At 36.5% G+C, this 20403-nt stretch overlaps 1 protein-coding gene across 2 annotated transcripts; it reads right to left on the bottom strand.

The window, feature by feature from the left end:
* Nucleotides 1-111: 111 nt before the first annotated feature.
* On the bottom strand, nucleotides 112-15601 carry ABRAXAS1 (abraxas 1, BRCA1 A complex subunit). 2 transcript variants are annotated; one of them, XM_019652190.1, is made up of 9 exons: nucleotides 15467-15601; nucleotides 13052-13142; nucleotides 11362-11398; nucleotides 8842-8908; nucleotides 7266-7459; nucleotides 5971-6090; nucleotides 5187-5271; nucleotides 2606-2720; nucleotides 112-2226 (listed from the first exon to the last, which is right to left on the bottom strand). In XM_019652190.1, exons 1-9 carry the CDS (start codon nucleotides 15551-15553, stop codon nucleotides 1787-1789), a joined length of 1236 nt encoding a protein of 411 aa, XP_019507735.1. In that variant the 5' UTR covers nucleotides 15554-15601; the 3' UTR covers nucleotides 112-1786. The 2 variants fall into 2 exon arrangements, with proteins under 2 accessions (XP_019507735.1, XP_019507736.1); XM_019652191.1 differs by having other exon boundaries at nucleotides 13052-13138; nucleotides 15467-15554.
* Nucleotides 15602-20403: the final 4802 nt, after the last annotated feature.

Here is a 20403-nt window from a genome sequence, read left to right on the forward strand (position 1 = left end):
GATCCATAGACAATCTATTATGTCATTTTATCTTACTCCAGTGATAAAACTAACTGCCAAAAGATGGAACTGGGGGGAAATGTCCTATGAGGACTCTTTTCCTTCTTTTCACTGAATACCTGCAAGTTGGGCATCCCCAACTCAATTATGGAAGTTCAGCTGTGTACTACTGACCTGAATAAGCTTCTCTATTACTGAAAGTTTAGTATTGAAATCTTCAAAGATGGATCGTTGTGCAAAAGTACGAGCTAAATATTTTTGTACCTCTATAGCATTTTTGCAAATTGAACTTTGTATGGAAGGCATGACTTCAGTTTGAGTAAGTATGTAAACATCTTTGAAAAATCTCAACCTATTATCTAGAGAAGACATTTGCACATGTGGGCTGCTTATTGCTTTTGCTGTTCCTAGTCTAGACTGTGTACTCAGTTTTGTTCATTTGTTCGTTACATTTAGTCATTATGTTACGTGGTAAGTTCTTTATGCTCTGGTGATATTTGTGGTTATTTGAAAATCAGGATTTAGACTGACAACCTATTTCCCCTCCTTCTGCCCTTCGCAATACCACAGTGCTTCTTATATAACCAGTAAAAATCTCAGCAGAATCTCATTATTTGCACAAATCATCTCTGGTATTATGTGGGCTTCATAAACACCCCATGGTAACTAATGTTTGTTAACACACAGATGATAGTTTGATTCTGGGTATGAATTTGCTCTACCACTTAGGAAGTAACAGATGGAAGAGCAATGGTCAAAGCGTGTGTTCAGCGTGTCATCCAGTGAGTGAAACATGAAGGTTTCATGTGATGTGTACACTTCATGGAAAATTCTATTACAGAAAAGAAATTGAAAAAACACAGCAAAAGCTCTTTTAGCCAGCCTCCACTTAACCAACTCCCTGGATTAAACGGGTTTTAAATCCTTTCTAAAAATTGTACTGAAGCCTGTGACTCTCCTTCCAGTTGAGTTCTGCATTGCCAGCTATTTTGTACCCAGACCTGTTAGTTGTATTTGCTATTGTATTGATGAAAACATGAGTATTAAAAAGAAAGTTCCTAAAAAAAATAAATAAAGTTCCTGTTGCAATAAAAACTGCTTTGGAACAACAATAAAAATAGCTTTAAAAAATCAGTTGTTGAATTAGGTGTGGTTAGGACAACTTAAGTAAATTTGGGAGTGGGAAGTTGCTGTAAAATGAAAAAACGTTAAGTATTTTGTACTTAAGATTGTTTTAAAAGTTTCTATAAATTCTTCACTTTAAAGAAACCAAACTGTGGTGCATTACACCCGTGCCATAATTAGAACTGCCGGATTTAGCAAATAAAAATACAGGACATAATTAAATTTGAATTTCAGATAAACAATGAATAATTTTCAAATATAAGTAGGTCCTTAATATTGTATGATGTCTAGCATTTTATCTGGCAACCCTAGCCATGATGTACTATTTATCATAACTTAAGGAGTAGGAATTGCAATGACTCAGAAAAAAATTAAATACATTTTCATATTAACTTGAGACTTCTTGCTTTTGTGAAAATAAGGCTAGCCTCTCCCAATTATAAAGAATGCTGTACAAATTTAAAATACCTAGTTAAGCTTTTCCCTCAACTGTTTAGTAAAAGGGGCAAAAAAGGTTTTGGTTTTAAAATAAAACCATCTGGTATTTTAAAAACTACTTTATAAAATAAATGCACTAGAACTTATTTATGTAGGCTGAACATATAGGAAAAACAATGGTTTTTACCCTTCAGCAAAATAAAAACCTTTGGGCCTAAAAGGATCAAAATGTAGGAGACCGTGGATATTCACCAGAACCCTTCATTGTTTCACTCTCTTGATCTGTTTCTGAGCTGCTCGTGGATGCTTTTTCTTGGTTACTACTATCAGTATCTGTCTTAGATGGTTTGTTTTGTATCTCTAATAGCCGTGACTTCTTGAATTGGCACCTGTCATCTGTATCTAAAGCTTTACGCTTCAGCACCTGCAGTGCACTACTATTACTAGCTGGACTGGCTTCTGGAATGTCAGTGCATTCTACCATTAAGGTCAGGTTGTCTACCACATTGAGGTGGTGGTTGGTATTACAGCTACTTTTAGAAATATGCCTGTTTTTCAAGGAGATAACACATGAATGAAGAAGTTCACAATCTGGAAAAAAGGTCCGTAAAGCTTGACAAAGAAAAGTGTTCTCCTGAGGCTCCTTTTGCACGTTCTTCTCTCCTAAACAAAATAAAATAAGAGTTCAACATACAATATTGGTTCTACAAAGCTTTTATGATTGTTAGTAAAGTTGACTCAAAAACACTAACAATTTTAACAAATTACCTAAAGTGAGAAAAATGACATATAAAATCCCAAATTCCAACTCTTACACCACAACATTCTGAGGAAATTAAAGTTATATTCTTTAATATCAACAATGTAGTATAGCTACAATAGTACCATGTTCTTTGTTCAGTGGGATTTAAGAGTATTAATAAAACAATTACTTTTAATCTTAAAGTGGACAAATCCATCTGTTAGTACAGCTGGCTCATCCATAATTCAAATCAAAATTTTTTAAGCAAAGAAAGTAGTGATGTGTGAACTTTTTACTTACGTGCTGCTTGAATCTGTGCATGTTTTCTTTTTTTAATTTCTTGTTTTAATCTGTTTACATCCTTTAGTAGTTTCTCTACTGCTTGCTCACTATGTTCTACTTTTTTGCATACACTCTGCAAAATAAAATCATTTAAGGGCATAGATAAAATTCCAAGTTGTGTATTACAGTCTAGGTTCACAATATAAAATTCTTCATGGTTATAAGTATTACTTGCCTTTATAAAAATTATAATTTTGCTATTTTCGGAGGAACTCATCAAACACTTGTATGGTGCTTTATAGGTTATAAAATGCTTTCCAGATATATTAACTTCGCATTTATACATAGCTTTATCACACCAGTTATTTCCTTGATAATACAGAGAAATAAAGAATATTTAACTCACTTTGAAACAAAAAATGCTGTACTATTTGAGAGGTGCACAGTTACTGCAAACATTGAACATTAAAGAAAAGCGACTTCATTTTACTGTTATGAATTTTCATACAGGAATTTCATAATTCCTGTAAAAGAAACTACTTTTGAAAAGCAGACTGGCCTCATGTGTGATCAGTTTGAAGTACTGACACCCTTTGACTCAATGATTCCATTTTGGGTATATATCAATAACAAAATTTATATAGGATGTTTCTTAGTATAATATCTAATCAAAAGTAACTGTCCAATTATAAGGTAATGGGTTGTTCTAGCCAGTTGTAGTGGATAATTTTTAGGATGTCTGCTCAACCCATTGCTATTGTTCACCCTGTCATAAGAGTTCACAAGTAACCCCTTCACCAACTTGACGCTAGCTGACCCAAGCAGACATACTACATAGCGAATTGGCAAACCCTAATCTCTTGAATAGATGAGATCTAAATGCAGGAGCTGAAGGTTGGCCATTCTCTCGTCGGCCAGTGGATGAATAAACAGATGTATAGATACTATGAAGGAAACAAATGTGCAGACACAAAGGGAAAGAAAGTTCTGATGGCACTCCAGCTCCTGGTTCCAATTCCTTCCTGAAGCTCAGCTGCCTTCTGCCTATAGTTCCTGTAACATACCTCTACATTATCTATTTTAGTCCAAGTTGGTACTTTTAAAATAAGAGTTCTAATATACTACTCTATGATATACACTGCTGTTAAAAAGAACAAAAGTGGGTGGCCGGTGGCTCAGTTGGTTAGAGTGCGTGCTCTGAGCAACAGGGTTGCCGGTTTGATTCCCCCATGGGCCAGTGAGCTGTGCCCTCCACAACTAGATTGAAGACAACAACTTGAGCTGCGCTGCCGGTGGGCGGCCAGATGGCTCAGTTGGATGGTGCAGTTGGTTAGAGCGCGTGCTCTTAACAAGGCTGCCAGCTCTACTCCCGCATGGGATGGTGGGCTGTGCCCCCTACAACTAGATTGGAAATGGCGATTGGACTTGAAGCTGAGCTGCGCCCTCCACAACTAAGACTGAAGGACAACAACTTGACTTGGAGCTGATGGGTCCTGGAAAAACACACTGTTCCCCAATAAACTTTAAAAAAAAAAAGAACCAAAGAATATGTAGCAACATGAAAAATGTTTCAAAATATCAAATCAAATAAAAATCACGACACAAATTTATATGCCCCATCACTGTCAACTATGTAAAAGCATGTATACATCAGGGAAAAACTGGAGAATATGGCAAAGTGCAAATGGTTATATTACAATGGATATTTCTTTTCTAAAATTCCTATATTATCATTCATCAAAGTCCTGTATTTATATTAGTAGTGTGTAAAAAGTATAAACCCCATTTCTCTTCATGTGCTACACTGACAAATATGGTAACCATAGAAATACACTACTCAGATCTCCATTTGAGTGTCTATACTTAAGTCAGGCTTCCCCCTAGGCTGCTCCTTGTCAAGGACTGAGCACACTGGAGGGTATTATTACAAGTCCATTCCCATTGGACAGCTTTGCTCAAAGACATACCATCAGTCTGACTGAGACCCTGGCCCTGCAGTCTAAAGCATTCCCCTCCCTGTCGTTCTCAGGTGCTCCTTCCCCTTTATCCTTCTCAGGCCCAATAAATCTCTTGCTTGTCTAATCCTTATCTTTATGTTTACTTCTCAATGGACCTGACCTGCCACAGTAAGAGAGAACTGGGTACTGTGGTAGATTGTTTTGTTCCAAAATATTTGCTTCCCTTTTCATCTTGTAAAAGGATTATATATCCCTGCCTATTATGACGTGATGTCCTTTGGGCCAGTGAAATATGAGTGGAAGTGACATGCCAGCTCAGCAGTTTTAACAGCTATTGTGAATTTCCACTAGCTTTCTTGTTCTTTTTTCCCTTTGTCGTGAGAAGAGCGTATCCCACTTAAGGGCTGCTCCTTCAGTCTGGATCCTAGAATAAAGATGACATGTAGAACAGTAGCAGAGCTGCAGCCAAGATATAATGTGAAACTAAACTTGTATTTACAGGCCACTGAGATTAAAGTCTTTACTGAAGCTAAAATAAACTATACATCTAATCAAATGTTAAGTTATCCCTAAAAAATTTCAGTGATCAATTTGATATGAACTCTAGAATTGGTCTTTAAGTTTTGGATAAGTTAACTTACCTTTAATTCCTTTTGTAAAGAAGCATACATCTCATTTATCTTGTGTACCTCTTTTAAAGATCCATCTTCTTCAAAAAATTCAGGACTGTAAAAAATTACAATTTCCTCAGGCAAGTGTACAGAACTCATTTAATGATATGATAAACTTATGTGTGGTTGAGCAACAGAAGAATCATAAATCACATTTCATTGATTTTAAGTCATTGATTCAGAGGCAGTATTTTATATAATATAAACACTGTGCCTCTTACAATCAATGAAATGTGGTATTAAATTTCTGTAAGACACTGTTAAGTACTGTGGGAATGAACACAAAACTAAATAAAATCTAGTCCTTTTTCTCATAAAGTTCATACTCTAGTAAGTATCCTAAGAACCAATGTTATTTCTGATGTTATTCCCTTAATTACCACAAAAAAGTCATAGATTAGCAGCCTATAGTATGCATGAGCCTTGGCTAAAGACTTATTTTTGGCTTTATTTAATATCCAGTCAATTTCATGCCTTTAATCTGAACTGCTGCCTTAGAAAATTATTTTGAGGCTAGCTACTTAGTCTTATATGTTAAAATATGCAGGATATGCAACAACCCCATTTTTATTTTTGATAAATGAACAAATGCTAGAAGGAAATATGGAGAAAATAAAACAGTCTGGTTTATTTGAGTGACATGGTCATTAGTCAATTTTCCTTTTATTTTTATTCCGCTGTTGTGTAACAAAAAATTTAATTAAAAAAAATGAATAGGATTAAGTTTAGTGGGGAAGCAACTGAGGAATCTCACCTGTGTGTTTTTACTGCTCGGCTAAAACCAGCGGATGTACAGGAACCTGATACAGTTTTATAACCCAGTTGTTCAGACATGCCCAGATTGGCCACCACTAAAGGTATCCTATGAAAAAGTCTGAAGAAATAAAATTTTAAAATATAAACTAGAATAAAGTGAAAAATTAGCATCTGCTTATTAGTTTAAACTACCTTTCCCTTACAAGATGAAAAAACAACCCATTCCTTACTACTTACCCAAGATAGAATTTACTGACTTGAGGAAAATGGCGTTTACAAGTTGTGAAATGTATATAGTGTAAGATAATTATGTGAGGAAAAAAAAAAAACTTTAATGGCTATTTTAACTGATTGGCACATATAAAAATAAGCCTGTTGAGATTTACCTATCTTTCATAAATAATAAAGTTAACCTTAGTTGGTACTCTTTTAGCTTAATTCTCATATTCCATGAAAATGTTGTTTCAACCTTTGGGGAGTCCTGTTAACTCATGTTGGTAGATCATTAAGAACTACCTTGCTTCCCTGTAGAGGTTATAGAAAAGCTACTCAAGAACCCAGGCCTAAGTTCTACGTTATATCCGTTAGCAACTAATATCTAAGGCACACATATTTTTTCCACCTTATGGTAAATAACAAAATCCTCAGTGCCGGAAACACAAGTTAACATTCCACACTGGGCTTCCAATTTTCTTATCTGACCTTCATTTTCCCATCAATCAAGAACAGATGGGGGGCCAACTGAGTGGCTCGTTGGTTAAGAGTTGGCTTGGGAGCGCCAGCTCTGAGCAGCAGGGCCCTGGCTCGGATCGAACATGCACCAGTAAGCTGTGCCCTCTACAGCTAAGATTGTGAACTACAGCTCGACCTGGAGCTGGAATGCCATGAGTCACTGGCGACAGCATAGGCTGCAGAGGGGCTGCAGTGGACTGCTGTAAGCTACTGTGAACAGCCGACAGGCGGCGACTGATCTGCCTCAGCTGGGAAGAGTGCAATGATCATAACATCAACATGGGCCAGTGAAGCGATGTCCTCCACAACTAGACTGAAGAACAAAAGGACAGCAACTTGTCTGTTCACATTCCCCGATTCCCCAGCACTGCTCCCCTCCCCCAATTCCCCAGTAAAATCTTTAAAAAAAGAACAGATGGTAAGATAGACTTCAGAGCATTGTTATGACAATCTAATGCAACAATATATGAAAATACTTGGTAAGCTGCAAAAAGTACTATAAAAATACTGGGTATAATTTTTCTATTAGCTGAAGATAGCCAGTGACTGGCCAATATTTACCCTTTCTGAGGTTTATATAAGGCATGTTCCAGCCGATGAGTAGAGCAGCTTTCTGTTGTTATACTCGGTGTTAATAGTAGAAACACAAGTTCCTGGCTAGAAAGATGTTTCTGTAAGTTTTTGTGAAGCAGTCTCTCTCTAAATGTCATGATCTGGTCTGAATGACGTCGGAATTTGTACCAACCAACCACATCCTGAAAGAAAATGCAGAAAAAATATCAGGTGTATACCTTAATGGTTATAATTATTATGTGTTTTACTGTCATAATAAAATTGACAGACTTAAAAAAATAGCTTTCTTAGTATTTAGCAAGATTTTGGGCATATGTAAACAAAGCATACATACACTTACATAAATACATTTTTGTAAGTATAAAAACTGACGTAGTTAAATTATTTTCCATTCAGTTACAGGGCTACAATTTTATTCAGTATAGATTACAGAAAAAAAGATTAACTTTAAGACATTTGCTATCTTAAAATCTTAATCTTTAGTCAAAATTTAAATGAAGAAAATGTCAATGAAAACAAGTTAATTTACTGCATGGATACTTGGTTTGCTAAATAAGTAAGTTGAACCCAACAGCTTTCAAATTTGATATTTATATGGGATTATCATTTACCCCACAGAGTTGGTTTCAATATTGAAAAAGATTATGTGAAAGGGTTTTGTAAACTGTAACTTGCTAACCAAATGTGTTGTTAGTATTACTAAACCTTTATTTTTTTAAACTGGAAAAATAAACCTCATTTGCTGAAAGCTTAATATGTATAAGAAAGAGAAAAACAACCACTTAAAGATCTGTCTGTGACAGTTTCAGCAACTAAGTATTATATTTGCTCATTTAAGTTTAGGAAATTAAAATTACTACTTTTTAAAACTAAAACATTTTGCATGTATATTTTTAAATATCCAAATATAATTAGGGCAAAAGCCCAAGCATTTTCAACACAGGATTTTTTGAAAGAAAATTCTTTTACTGAATTCACTTGTATTTTCAACTCAGAGATCAAAAAGTTTTAAGAGGAAAAAAAATACCCAGAAAATATTTTATATTTTGAAAAAAAAATCTATTTTGATCATTCAACAAGTTTTAACTAAACAGCAAGTATGCTGTGGAGAATCCAAATTAGTTGTTGTATAGGAAACCGTCCCTGCACTATAAAAACTTGTAACTGGCTATGTAAAAACAGTAAGGGATTAGGTGCTAGAATAAATGGTTCTGGGAAGGGGTGTGGTAATTATGGACTTGGAGCTGAGCTAGCGGCATCCTCCACAACTAAGATTGAAGGACAACAACTTGGCTGTTCCCCTTCCCCAATTCCCCAATAAAATCATAAAAAAAAAAAAAAGAATAGTCAAGGGAAGAATGAGAACGAAATTAATACTTTCAATGACTAGCTTTGGTTTCAGAGTAGCCCCTTTGAATTTCGGGAAAGCACAAGCCTTTCCTCACCTGCTTTATAGGACAAATGTTGCTTAAAAGTTCTGTCAAAATATGTTTTTAGGAACTGAAACTTATAATACCAACCCTCCCCCTCCCCCCGAAAACAGACAAGGGTAATCAGAATATACCTTTTTGACACTTGATAGTATTTTCTTCAGTGCTTGCTCATTTAACTCACCAGATGAATTGTAAAAGCTGTAAAAGCCAAAATTAAAGGCATTTCAAATAAGCTAAAATATTAATGATTTTTATCAGCATCTTTAATTTTAGTTACTCCTAACCCAACTCCCCAGTCAAAATCCATATATCTAACTTGCCTGTCAGATGAAGTTCTAAAATAAATAGTTGAGAAAGTTCTCAAATTAACAGACTTAGGCAGAAATATGACGTCCATAAGCAGTTAAAAAGGAAAAGAGAAAAAGCTTCTAGAGATCAGTTTGGGCATCACATTTTTTTAAAACCTAAAACAAAAACTATTCATTAAATACAGGTACATAGCCAGTTCACAATTCATTCACAATTTACTTATTAAAACTTTTTTAAAAATATTGCTACATACAAAATAATATATAAAATGAAGGATAATAACAAAAACACAATTTATCCAAAAGCCATATTGCATCAAATGAAGTGTTTTAGGAGTTGGTTGGTTTGGGTTTTTTTTTTTTTTTTGTGTGTGTGTGTGTGTGGAGGGTTTGGGGGGAGCAAGGAATAGGTATTGGTTTAGTTTAGTGGTCTTTGTTTTGGAATGTCAAAAGATGTAGAGAGAATTAAAAGATAATTTGCAAAGATTTTAAAGTATTTACTTCCAGCCTTCCCCCCCCCCCTCAAATAACAGAGATCACAAGCCATATTTTCCTCCTTTAACATTCATTGAGATAAATGTGATGTTTCTGGGAAGAGGGGGCATTTTAATATATAAATTGGTATTGCGCAATAGAATTCATGTTAAATTGCATTTTTTTTTTTAAAGTGGCTTTAAGTTTTAGGCTTCAATGGCCTGTTTTCCAGGGACTTCCTGATGTAAGCCAATCTCTATTTTTGTGAAAAACTTTGAGAAACAATATATTAGAGTAGGGTTGGCAAACTTTTTCTGCAAAGGGCCAGATAGTAAATATTTTAGTCTTTACTGGATACATAGTCTCTGTTGTATATTCCCCCCACCTTTTTTTTTTTTTACAACCCTTAAAAATTATATTAACTAATCATAGATAAGAGGGCCACGTGCCATATAAAAATAGGCCGTGGGGCCATACTTCGTCACCCTCTGTATTAGAACATAAAACTGGGTATTAAAGCTTATCCAGCTCGGACTCCAAGACGTATGGTACCAGAAGACTCTATTTTTAACAAGTTCACCTATGTCACTTAAAGAAAAAAACAGAGTGATATGCTATTGGGTTAGGACACAAGAAATCCTGATTCTTTTGATTCTTCTTAGCTTTAGCTCTACCATTAACCAGTTCTGTGGCACTGGTTACATCATGAACTTTTTAGACTTATTTTGTTGTTAAGGGAAAATGAAGTAATAAACTTTTTGAATGAGAACGATTTCAGGTGGTTCTTATGCCCACCTCCCAACCCCTTAATTTTATAAAGGTAAAAGGCCGAGGCATGGCTTTCTCATACCTGGATCAGATCCTTTCCTCAGCTCTAAGACTCTGTGTTAAGTTAGTCTAATTAAGGTAGTTACCAGAAGACTGTAAATTACTTTTTTGTTTGACTCTCCCTTAATCCCTTTAAGTACTTTTTATGAGTCTCCACCAAGAATCCCTTAGTCATCAACAAATATTTTGTATGTCCGCTGTATCTAGGCCCTATAGGAGCTGTACCTCGTCTTGGTACAGCAGTTTAAGACTATACTACACCTTTATTTCTATCATCCCTACCACAGATCTTTCTCACCTGAACCATATGCTCACTGCAACTTACACCTTAGTGATGTGTACATACAATGTGACTGTAAGAAAATGCTGATTTTTCCTGTACAGTTTATGAAAATCATAAAGCTATTTCATTAAAACCATGATGTTGTGGTTACAAGTGTGTACTTATGAAAATGCATTTATTTCTGTACTCTGCTGTATGTAATAATAATGAGTAATTTTTAAATACCTCAATACAAAGTTTTTTGAAATATGAAAGCCTACATTAGGGCTAATAGTACTACTACTATCTGGAGGACTAACAGCACAAATTTTCACCCAGTAGGAAGCAATAGGAAGCAGGTTAAAGAATCTAACCGGTTAATAGACAAAAGATAACATTTAAAAATATGGTGAGGAAACAGATGATAGACTGGAATAAAGGGTAGGAAGAAGGGCTGCTGTGGGTGTATGAGACCGTGTCACTGAGTTCACAGTAGGCACTGAGGCAAGTGGGTGTGAGAAGAAAAACAGTCCTCAGGGTAAACTGGTGCCTGGGAAAGGCTGTGGAGATCAGCTAAAACAAGCACATATTTACAGAGAAATAATTATTAAGAGTTAAAACAAACAAGTAAATTTTCATGTATTTAAAGAAAAGGCTTTTCATTTTAATTAGTATAATCATGTATAACTGGTAACTAAGATATTTTGTTAGTTTTAAAAGCTACTTCACTTGCAGAGAATAATTCTCACAGTGGGTCATTTACTTGCTCTACTACTCACCTAAAAAGCTGATAGCATGGAATATATTTCTGAATGTCTGGAAGAAAAGAATTTTTAGTTATGATTACATTAATTGTCATCTGAATAACATATTGAGCACTTCCTGCCAGGAAGTACTTTACCATTATCTCATTTAATCCTCACAACAAACCTATGAGAAAGATGTTATCATTCCTTTCATTTTAATGAGGTAACAGGCAGAGAGATTTAGTGGCTATCCCAAGCCAGTGTTAGGGCCAGTATTCAAACCCAGATCCTCACTCATTATTAAAATGCTATATTCTTTCAAGAAGTCTAATAAAGACAATACAAAATATAAATTCAAAGTTGCTATATTTTCATTGAGTTCTAAAAATGTTATGCTCTAATGTTGCCCAGTTGATTAAAAGAACTGTTAATGGGGTCATCTTGTTATTCCAAGTACTTTCATAAAGGATTTGTCAATGTTAACTAGACTATCAAGAAAAAAACCCCAACATCTTTTAAGAGGTGAGTTTTATTCTCTTGTCAATAGAAATACCTCTAAATAGGAAGAGTGATCAATCATCCTTTTTAGACATTATAAATGAGCAACAATAATACTCATGAAACCAAAAGTGGTTGCAACAGAGACTAATGGGTGAGTTTAAATTTACATGTTTACACATATATCCTACATTTATATACATTTATATATAGATGTATTGCGTTTTTACATTTTAAAGTGGCAAACAAAAAATGGCATATGAATAGTGTGAGTATAAATTGATACACTCTTTCTGGAAAGCAATTTGCAGTACAGACCAAGAACCTTAAAAATGTTCATACCCTTTGACATTGTAATATCATTCCCAGGAAAGTATCTATAATATATGTAGAAAAATATTTATGTACAAGGATATTCACTGTAGTATAACGTAAGATGACGAAAAATTGGAAATAACACTGATTATAATTTACATAAAGGACTGCTGCAATTACATAGAGCCATAAGATTAAGTAAAACCAAAGAGAATACAATGCAGTTGTAAAAAATGATATTTAGAGGATTATTTGACATGGGAAAATGGTCATGTCACAATATGATGTCATGATGCCAAATTTTTAATAAATTTTTAATAAAGTAAACTAATTTTGTAAAAAAATATGCCTAGAAAAAACTGTATATGTTAATCAGAAAACTCCCTATATGTTTTAAAGCTCCCTTTTCCCATTTTTGCCCTGAAAGAACAGCTGCCACAGGCTACAGCTGCTTCACTACACATTCTTCAAACCCTTGTCTGGTCTTTTCCCCATACACTCCAGAAATTACACAAGGTTTTCAATTATGCAATCACCAAGTTTTTTTCAGTTCTCATCTTCTAACTTTTCTGCAGCATTTAATGTTTTTGTCCAAAATTTTATCTTTTTTTTCTTGGTTTTGGTTCCTTCTTATTGGTTCCTTCTTCTTTTGCTGGGCCATCTTCCTGCCATTTAAATATATGCAAGAGCTATTTCATCCTTGTTTCCCCACAGTAATCTTATCTGCTATGTCCCATGCTGTTTCCTGCTTTAGACTAGGCTATGGTCATAATTTTAATTGAGGAGTGCAATAGATTCTTTTAAAAGACACTTTTAAAAATTAGTATTTTTTTAACATTTAAAAAGTAACATGCTGATCCTTTTCACCATAAACCATAAAAAATTGAAGACTTAGAAATAAGTGACTCACCAATTGTATAAATAACTTCAACATCATCCATTTGGGAATCAGTAATGCTATTCTTGGCTTCACCTTTCACTTCCCCAAGGAGAAAACCTTCCTATGGATAAAAGAAGCAGTAAGTATATGGAATACACTGGTAGAATTACATTTAGTCACTTAACTAACCAATAGTTCTCAAGTATTTTACACTGATACAGTGTGTGTTACCAGCTGGGGGCACAGAAAAGAAAGACCAGGTACACTACCAGGTTAGGTGGGAAACGATTAACAGTTAAATAAAACTGAGTAGAATAGATTGTAATTACCACTGTGATTTTAGCACCCTTGGAAGCATAAAAGGCTTAAAGCAAGAAATGAGCACCCGATGCTTGAGGTCCCAGGGGCAGAACAGTTTGTCTTGGAGCTGAAGGCTCCCATTTGTAAGGAAATCATAGAAGGTAGAAATAACGCCAATAATGGAACATCCTGAGTGACTAGCCAAGGACTCTGAATTAATGATATGTACTTCTGGGAGCCAGTGGAGGCTTCTGAGCTATGAAATGACACTATAATCAATGTTTAGATTAAAAATTGTGCAAAATATTGGGCCAGCCGAGTGGCTCAGTTGGTTAAGAATTGGCTTAAGAGCACGAGCTCTGAGCAACAGGGCTGCTGGTTCGATTCCCACTTGGGCCAGTGACGCTGCACCCAAGCTGAGCTGCCAACAGGTAGCAGGATGGTTCAGCTAGTGTAACAAGATTGCCTGTTCGATGGTGGGCTACACCAACCCACAACTAAGACTGAACTCAGCATCTTGAGCTGAGCTGCCACCCCGATGGCTCAGTGGATACAGCGTGCGCTCTTAACAAGGCTGCTGATTCAACTCCTGCATGGGATGGTGGCTACACCCACCAGCAACCAAGACTGAACTCAGCACCTTGAGTTTAGAAGCCACAAGCTGCCTATGGCCAGCCAGATGGCGATTGGCGCCCTCCACAATGAAGACGAAGAACAATTTGGCTGGTCCCCTCCCCCAATTCCCCAATAAAATCTTAAAAAAAAAAATTGTGCAAAATATTAAAGATTTAGGATTCAATATCAGTCTGCTCTCTAAAAGGGAAGCTGTGAGTGCTGGTTCTTTTAAGAGTACATGCATTTTGCCATAACTGTGGCAAAATTCAATTTCTTTGAATTTTGGAGAATTCAGTTATTTCTCGGCACAATGAAGATCTTGTCTAATTAAGAATTTTTTTTTCCATTTCATTGAAAGAGGAGCACAAAAGGAATGTTTTCACAATGTCTTTACTGTAATCAAGTAGGAATAATCCAGAACTCTACACTGTAGTGTTTTGGACAAACCGCGAGAAAGGAAGCAGGGACAATGCATGTAAAACTATTCAGAAAATCATCCTTTAAAGACCTTAGGAAAAAGGTCTAAGAAACAAGGGCCTACACAAGGTACTTTCCAAGGGCTAACCTTTTAAGCTACAGAGGACTTAAGGCCATTCCAAAATAATTTCCACAGCTACATACATTTTAAATTGTCATATATTTGCTCTTTGCTAGGTGTTAATCTACAAGGTTAAATTACTAGACTTTGTTCAGTATGGTATTCTCTAAACCGTATTAACAAGTTACTAAGCACTTATTCTAAGATTCTACTTCTTGGGCTCAAAGTTTTACTGTTTTTTTTTAACTTCATAAAAATAAAAGTTTAAAAATAGAAACTGTATTTAAAAAACTACTTCACTACTTCACCCAGAGGTTTTGAACCTAGGCAATTAGTATGAAATAAGCAGTTAAATATCTAACATTTGAGGATAAATTATAACTGAAAGCATCAGAAAAGGAACTAGCTGAAGCCTTACAATTTAATACCAATGCAAACAAAAGTCAGGTATCTGAGACTAAATTGAGCTTTTTCATTCACTAAGACTTCCCAGAAAATAGCCACTGGATGCAACATCTCTTATTCCCTTACCATCCCACCATTTCAACAAACATGCACAGTAGCTGCTCTGCATAAAAAATTGAGTCGTTTTTGAAAACGTCTGTCGGTAGTTAGGAGAAACGGCAAGTTAACGGGCAAACTTTATAGCGGTAGCGGGAGAACGAACGCTGTGTGAACTTTCCATCCTTTCACAATCAAGTTGAACCAGAAAAAAAGGGGGAGTGGACTGTTGAAAGCAATGGGGGCGTGTGGGATAGCCGGATCGGGGCACGAAAATAAACACTGGTTAGAAGGAGGGCTAATCCTGGAAAAGACCTAGCGGGCGGGAGGCACATCTCTCGCCGCCCAGGAGGAGAAGGCAGCCCAGAGGGCTGAGGCCGGCGGTGCGGAAGGGAACTCGCAGGCGGGAACCCGGGCAGCGGCGGCGGGGAGGTCACCGACGCTGGGCCTCTTCGAGGCGATGCCGGATCCCGCCCCGCCCCTCGGCTCACCGTGTCTGAGTCCGTATTGAGGTGCTGGAAGGACAGTGCGCCGAGCACAAAGCCCGAGAGCACCGCCGACGTACTCTCACCCTCCATGCTTTGGCCGCCGCTGCGACGCACGAGAGGGCGGGGCGGGACGTGCTGGATCCCTAGCTTTAAGCGAGGAGGCGGGGCCGAGCGCGGAGGCGGGGCCCGCGCCGGCGCAGAGGCCGCGGAGGCGCGGGCGCCCTCTGTTGGGAAGGGCGCGGCTCAAGCGGCTGTGGCAGGTGGGGATGATCGTGTGCTCTTGCGGCTTGGTTCTCTGGTTCGCTCCCTGACTTCCTTGACGACTTGGCCCTAAATTATACTCAGTGCTGGGCACATCTGCGGAGGGCAAGGAGCGCGCTTTGATGGCCAGCTGTTGCTGAGGTATCTGTAACATAAATGCAAAACTATAAAAAATGAACACTGCTGACAGAATAGAATTATGGCTTAGTGACATTGTAATATCACAATGGATATGCTGCGTTTATGGTTTTCAAACTGGATGCTGTTGCCTTTTACCCATAGAAACTACTAGAATACTACTTAATAGCAGTTTCGGCGAGTCTCTTCTAGAACTCTCCAGCGATGTTCCATGGTGATGGGGGGAGCAGGAGAGGAGTTGGGTTTGAGTGTTTGGTTTTAGAAAATTAAGGATTCAGATGAATTGAAATAATACATAGATTTTAAACATTGTTCTAACAGTTTAATGAAAGGTATAACCATACTGTGTTGGATCACTTGATACAAATGATAAGCGGAGTGGGAAGACCAGAGCTTGACAATTATCCACACACGATATGCAAAGCTATAGTTTTTAAATGATTGAAAGACAGCAAAATACCAAACTGCAGATGCTCCTTGACTTACGCTGGAGTTACATCCAGATAAAACCATTGTAAATTGAAAATATCTTAGGACATAAATGCATTTAATACACCCAACTTTCAAAACATCATAGCTTAGCCTAGCTTAAGTGATGAATAAAACAAATATTGATGGGGTTGAAAAAAGGTCTTAATACAGCACTGTCAAAGCTTGTGTGGGCCACATGGACCCCTGTTAGTCCCCCAACGTTAAAATGCCCCAAACAAGTCCTGCTCTATAAACCCCAGTATGGAGGAATTTTAAAAACTGGAAGGTAAAGAACAATGAGAAATCTGACCTGGAATCATCTAGGGCAATAGTGAGGTCAAGATAAAGAACTGACAAAAGGGCCCGGGTTACCTGACTGGGGACCCAAAGCCTAACACGAGTGGGTAAAGTGGTCAGAAGTTTCTCTTTCTTTCTTTCTTTCTTTCTTTCTTTCTTTCTTTCTTTCTTTCTTTCTTTCTTTCTTTCTTTCTTTCCTTCCTTCCTTCCTTCCTTCCTTCCTTCCTTCCTTCCTTCCTTCCTTCCTTCCTTTCTTTCTTTCTTTCTTTCTTTCCTTCCTTTCCTTCTTTTTTTAAGATTTTATTGGGGAATTGGGGAAGGGGAACATTGTGTTTTTCCAGGACTCATCAGCTCCAGGTCAAGTTGTCCTATCTTAGTTGTGGAGGGCGCAAGCTCAGCTCCAAGTTCAGTCACTGCTTTCAATCTAGTTGCGGGGAGGGGATGGGGTGCAGCCCACCATCCCTTGCAGGAGTCAAACCAGCAACGTTGTACGGCTGAGTCATCCAGCCACCCGTTGGCAGCTCAGTGGCAGCTCAGCTTGGGCGCAGTTCACTGGCCCGTGTGAGAATCAAACTGGCGACCCTGTTGCTCAGAGCTCGTGCTCTAACCAGCTGCGCCACCTGGCTGGCCTAAGAAGAGAAGTTTCTGAGACTCCTTGTCATGCGTTGTGGTACCAACAGCTATTGGTGAAGCCCTAACATGGGGTACAATTAAATTGAGTGACTATAGAAATGTGTAAGAGTCGATAATAGGATTAAGGTAAAAGTTTGAATGAAATTTGTAATGTTTAAACGGGCTTAATGTGAAGAGGTCGTGTTTCCTTTATCTAAATGTTTTATGGGAATAGATATTACCTGACTAGGGGACATGTCCCCTACCTAAAACCTACCATAAAACCAAAACCTACCAAGGCCTTTAATTTATATCATTTAATTGTCCTATAGTAAAGCTGTTATAATTTACAATTCTATAAGAAATGAGTGCCTTAAAAAAAATGAAGTGTCATTAAATAGAATCTTTGCCAATGTTATGGGTCACAAATTTTCTCTTGGGTAATTTCATTTGATGTAATTGGTACTACTTTGCTTGCTCATGAAGCTGAGACATATTTTTTGGTCATTTGTATTTGTTCTCTTGTGAATTACCTCAATATATATTTTTGCCCCTTTTTATATCTTATTGATTTAAGAGTATATATTAAAAGTATTAACCTTTTATCTGTCAAATATTGAAAGTGGTTTTTTTTTCTAAATGGTTTTTAACTTTTAATTGTGTTTAAGGCAATTATTTTTAATACGGAAGCTTTTCAACTTTGTATTTAAAACTTTTGTTCATGTCCTTAATCTTTCTATCCAAGGTATCATGTTTAGGAAGATTTCCTTGTCTTATGACTAATAATCATTATTCTTGAATAGGAAGCAATTATTAATTAAGACTAGTGGACTAATGCCATTGGCTGACTGGAATCATAACAGAGATTGATTACCAAAAGCCTGAACATTGGACCCATACAAACAATAGAATTGTTTTAGAAGGCTTTTAAAAAATAATTGTTTGTTTCTTTTTTTTGGAGAAAAGGCTGATTTCAAGGGCTAGGGCAGAGAAAATACAAAATGAGCCTGAAACATTTTTTTGGTGCCAGAAAGTAAAGGTGGGTTCAGAGAATGATGTAAACATGTCAACCTGACATGGAAGGGGCTGATACTGACCAAATCTTCGGCACTCTAAGTATCAAATAAATAAGAGTAGTAAAGGATTATGTCCCATTGAATAAAATAAGAATCTTTGAGTCCATACTGATATAAATGAATGAATGAATGAATAAATGGGGTAAGAGAAATCTCTTCCTTTGAGTAGAATATCAACTAATAAATGTAGAAGAAATCATGAAATTAGAAAATCTCTTTTGGTGACTTTCATCATTATCATAATAATCAAGACAGGCAATAGATGTTAAAACTGGTGGGTAAAGCTTTAGTAACAGGCCATTTATGTTGTCTCCAAGTATCTCCCCCAAAGATATTTATGAAGGACAGAAGGAAAAATAACTTTATAAACACCACCTTAACCAAATAATGAAGGTTAACATTGCCAGTGAAGAGGCAAGTGGATATCAGATGCCTCCTGATATGGTGCTCTGAGAAGACCACAGCATCAGTTCTTTTTAAGTGATATTCTTGCATAAGCTGAATTTTCTCATGAGGAAACATCAGAAAAACTCAAACTGAAGGACATTTTATAAAATAACTGACCTGTACTCCATGAATGTCAATGTCATGAAACACAAAGACTGAGGAACTATTCTAGATGAAAGGAAAATTAAGAAACAGGACAACTAAATGCTGCAAGGAATAACCCACAATAATGATAGGGACAAATTGGTTCAAATAATACTGAAGTGTTGATGAAAAGAATTTTACCTGTTTTTACTTTGCTTTATCTATAATTAGTATATAATTCAGAGAAGCCTGAAAAATAAAGCAACTCTGGAATCTCCACTTCAAGAACTACTTAAAAAATTTGCAAATAGATTTCCTTCAGTTACCCAAATTGCAAAGCTTTGAATACGTTTGAATAATAATTTGTAAGTTTTCTTGTCAGATTGGAACTTTTCCTTGTCATGCTCTAAATTTTACTTAAAAAAAAGTATGGATTTTATTTTTCCAGCCTCGGGAATTCTTTTAATATAATTATGTGAAAAAAAATTCCTCATTTTACAGGTGAAATACTCAAGGAACTATGCAAGATAATTTCATGAATCAGAAATGTCACTGTCCATATCATTCCCCAAGTTCTCAGAAGATAAAATGAGATTGTTTACTATAAAATAAAAAAAGTGTAAATTTTATAAAAAGCACTTTCCCTTCACCTACACTTCTACCCCAGCATAACGATAATACGATCTCTACCTAAAAGTCCCCATAAACTCCCACCACATGAAATTTTTATAGGAAGGCTCATGAAGCTTTGTTTTATACCTACTATGACAGATTCTTCTTTGGTACATTCGAATATTGTCAAGTATTTTCAAAATATCATCTTCACAGTAAATGTTCAATAGGTATAAGATACATTTCCAAAAGGAACATTACCAGACATACCCTACCGTGACATACCACCAGGAGATTTAAGAAGAGACACCAATAGAAGTCAGCCTTAGCACACACTAGAATGAAATATTTCAGATCTTAAATACATTTCTTAAGCTCAAACACATACTCTTGTGGGAGTATGCTTTCTAGTATTAATTTGCTAGGGCTGGGATAACAAAATACCACAGATTGGGTGGCTTAAACAATTGATATTTATTTCTCACTGTTCTAGAGGCTAGAAGTCCAAGATCAAGGTATCAGCAGAATTGTTTTTTTCTGAAGCCTCTCTCCTTGGCTTGTAAATGGCTGTCTTCTCCCTATTTCTTTACATAGTCCTTCATCTGTGTGTGTATCTGTGTTCTAGTTTCTTCTTCTTATAAGGACACCAGTCATATTAGATTAGGGTCTATCCTAATGACCTCATTTAACTTCACTTACCACTCTCTAAATACAGTCACATTCTGAAGTACTGGAGGTTAGTAATTTAACATATGAATTTGAGGGACACTATTCACCCCGTAATACTTACAAATACAGGCAAAACACTCTCCTCTTATGTATTTCTCCTTTACTTTCATATTATTACTACACAATACTTCTGTTACCAGATGTGTGGGTTTTCCACATATCAAACAGTTCTCTGATACCAGCTGGGTGTCCTACCATTCAATTCAGTTCTGA

Source organism: Hipposideros armiger, unplaced genomic scaffold (assembly GCF_001890085.2).
Source record: "Hipposideros armiger isolate ML-2016 unplaced genomic scaffold, ASM189008v1 scaffold_175, whole genome shotgun sequence".
NCBI classification, from domain to species: Eukaryota; Metazoa; Chordata; class Mammalia; order Chiroptera; family Hipposideridae; genus Hipposideros; species Hipposideros armiger.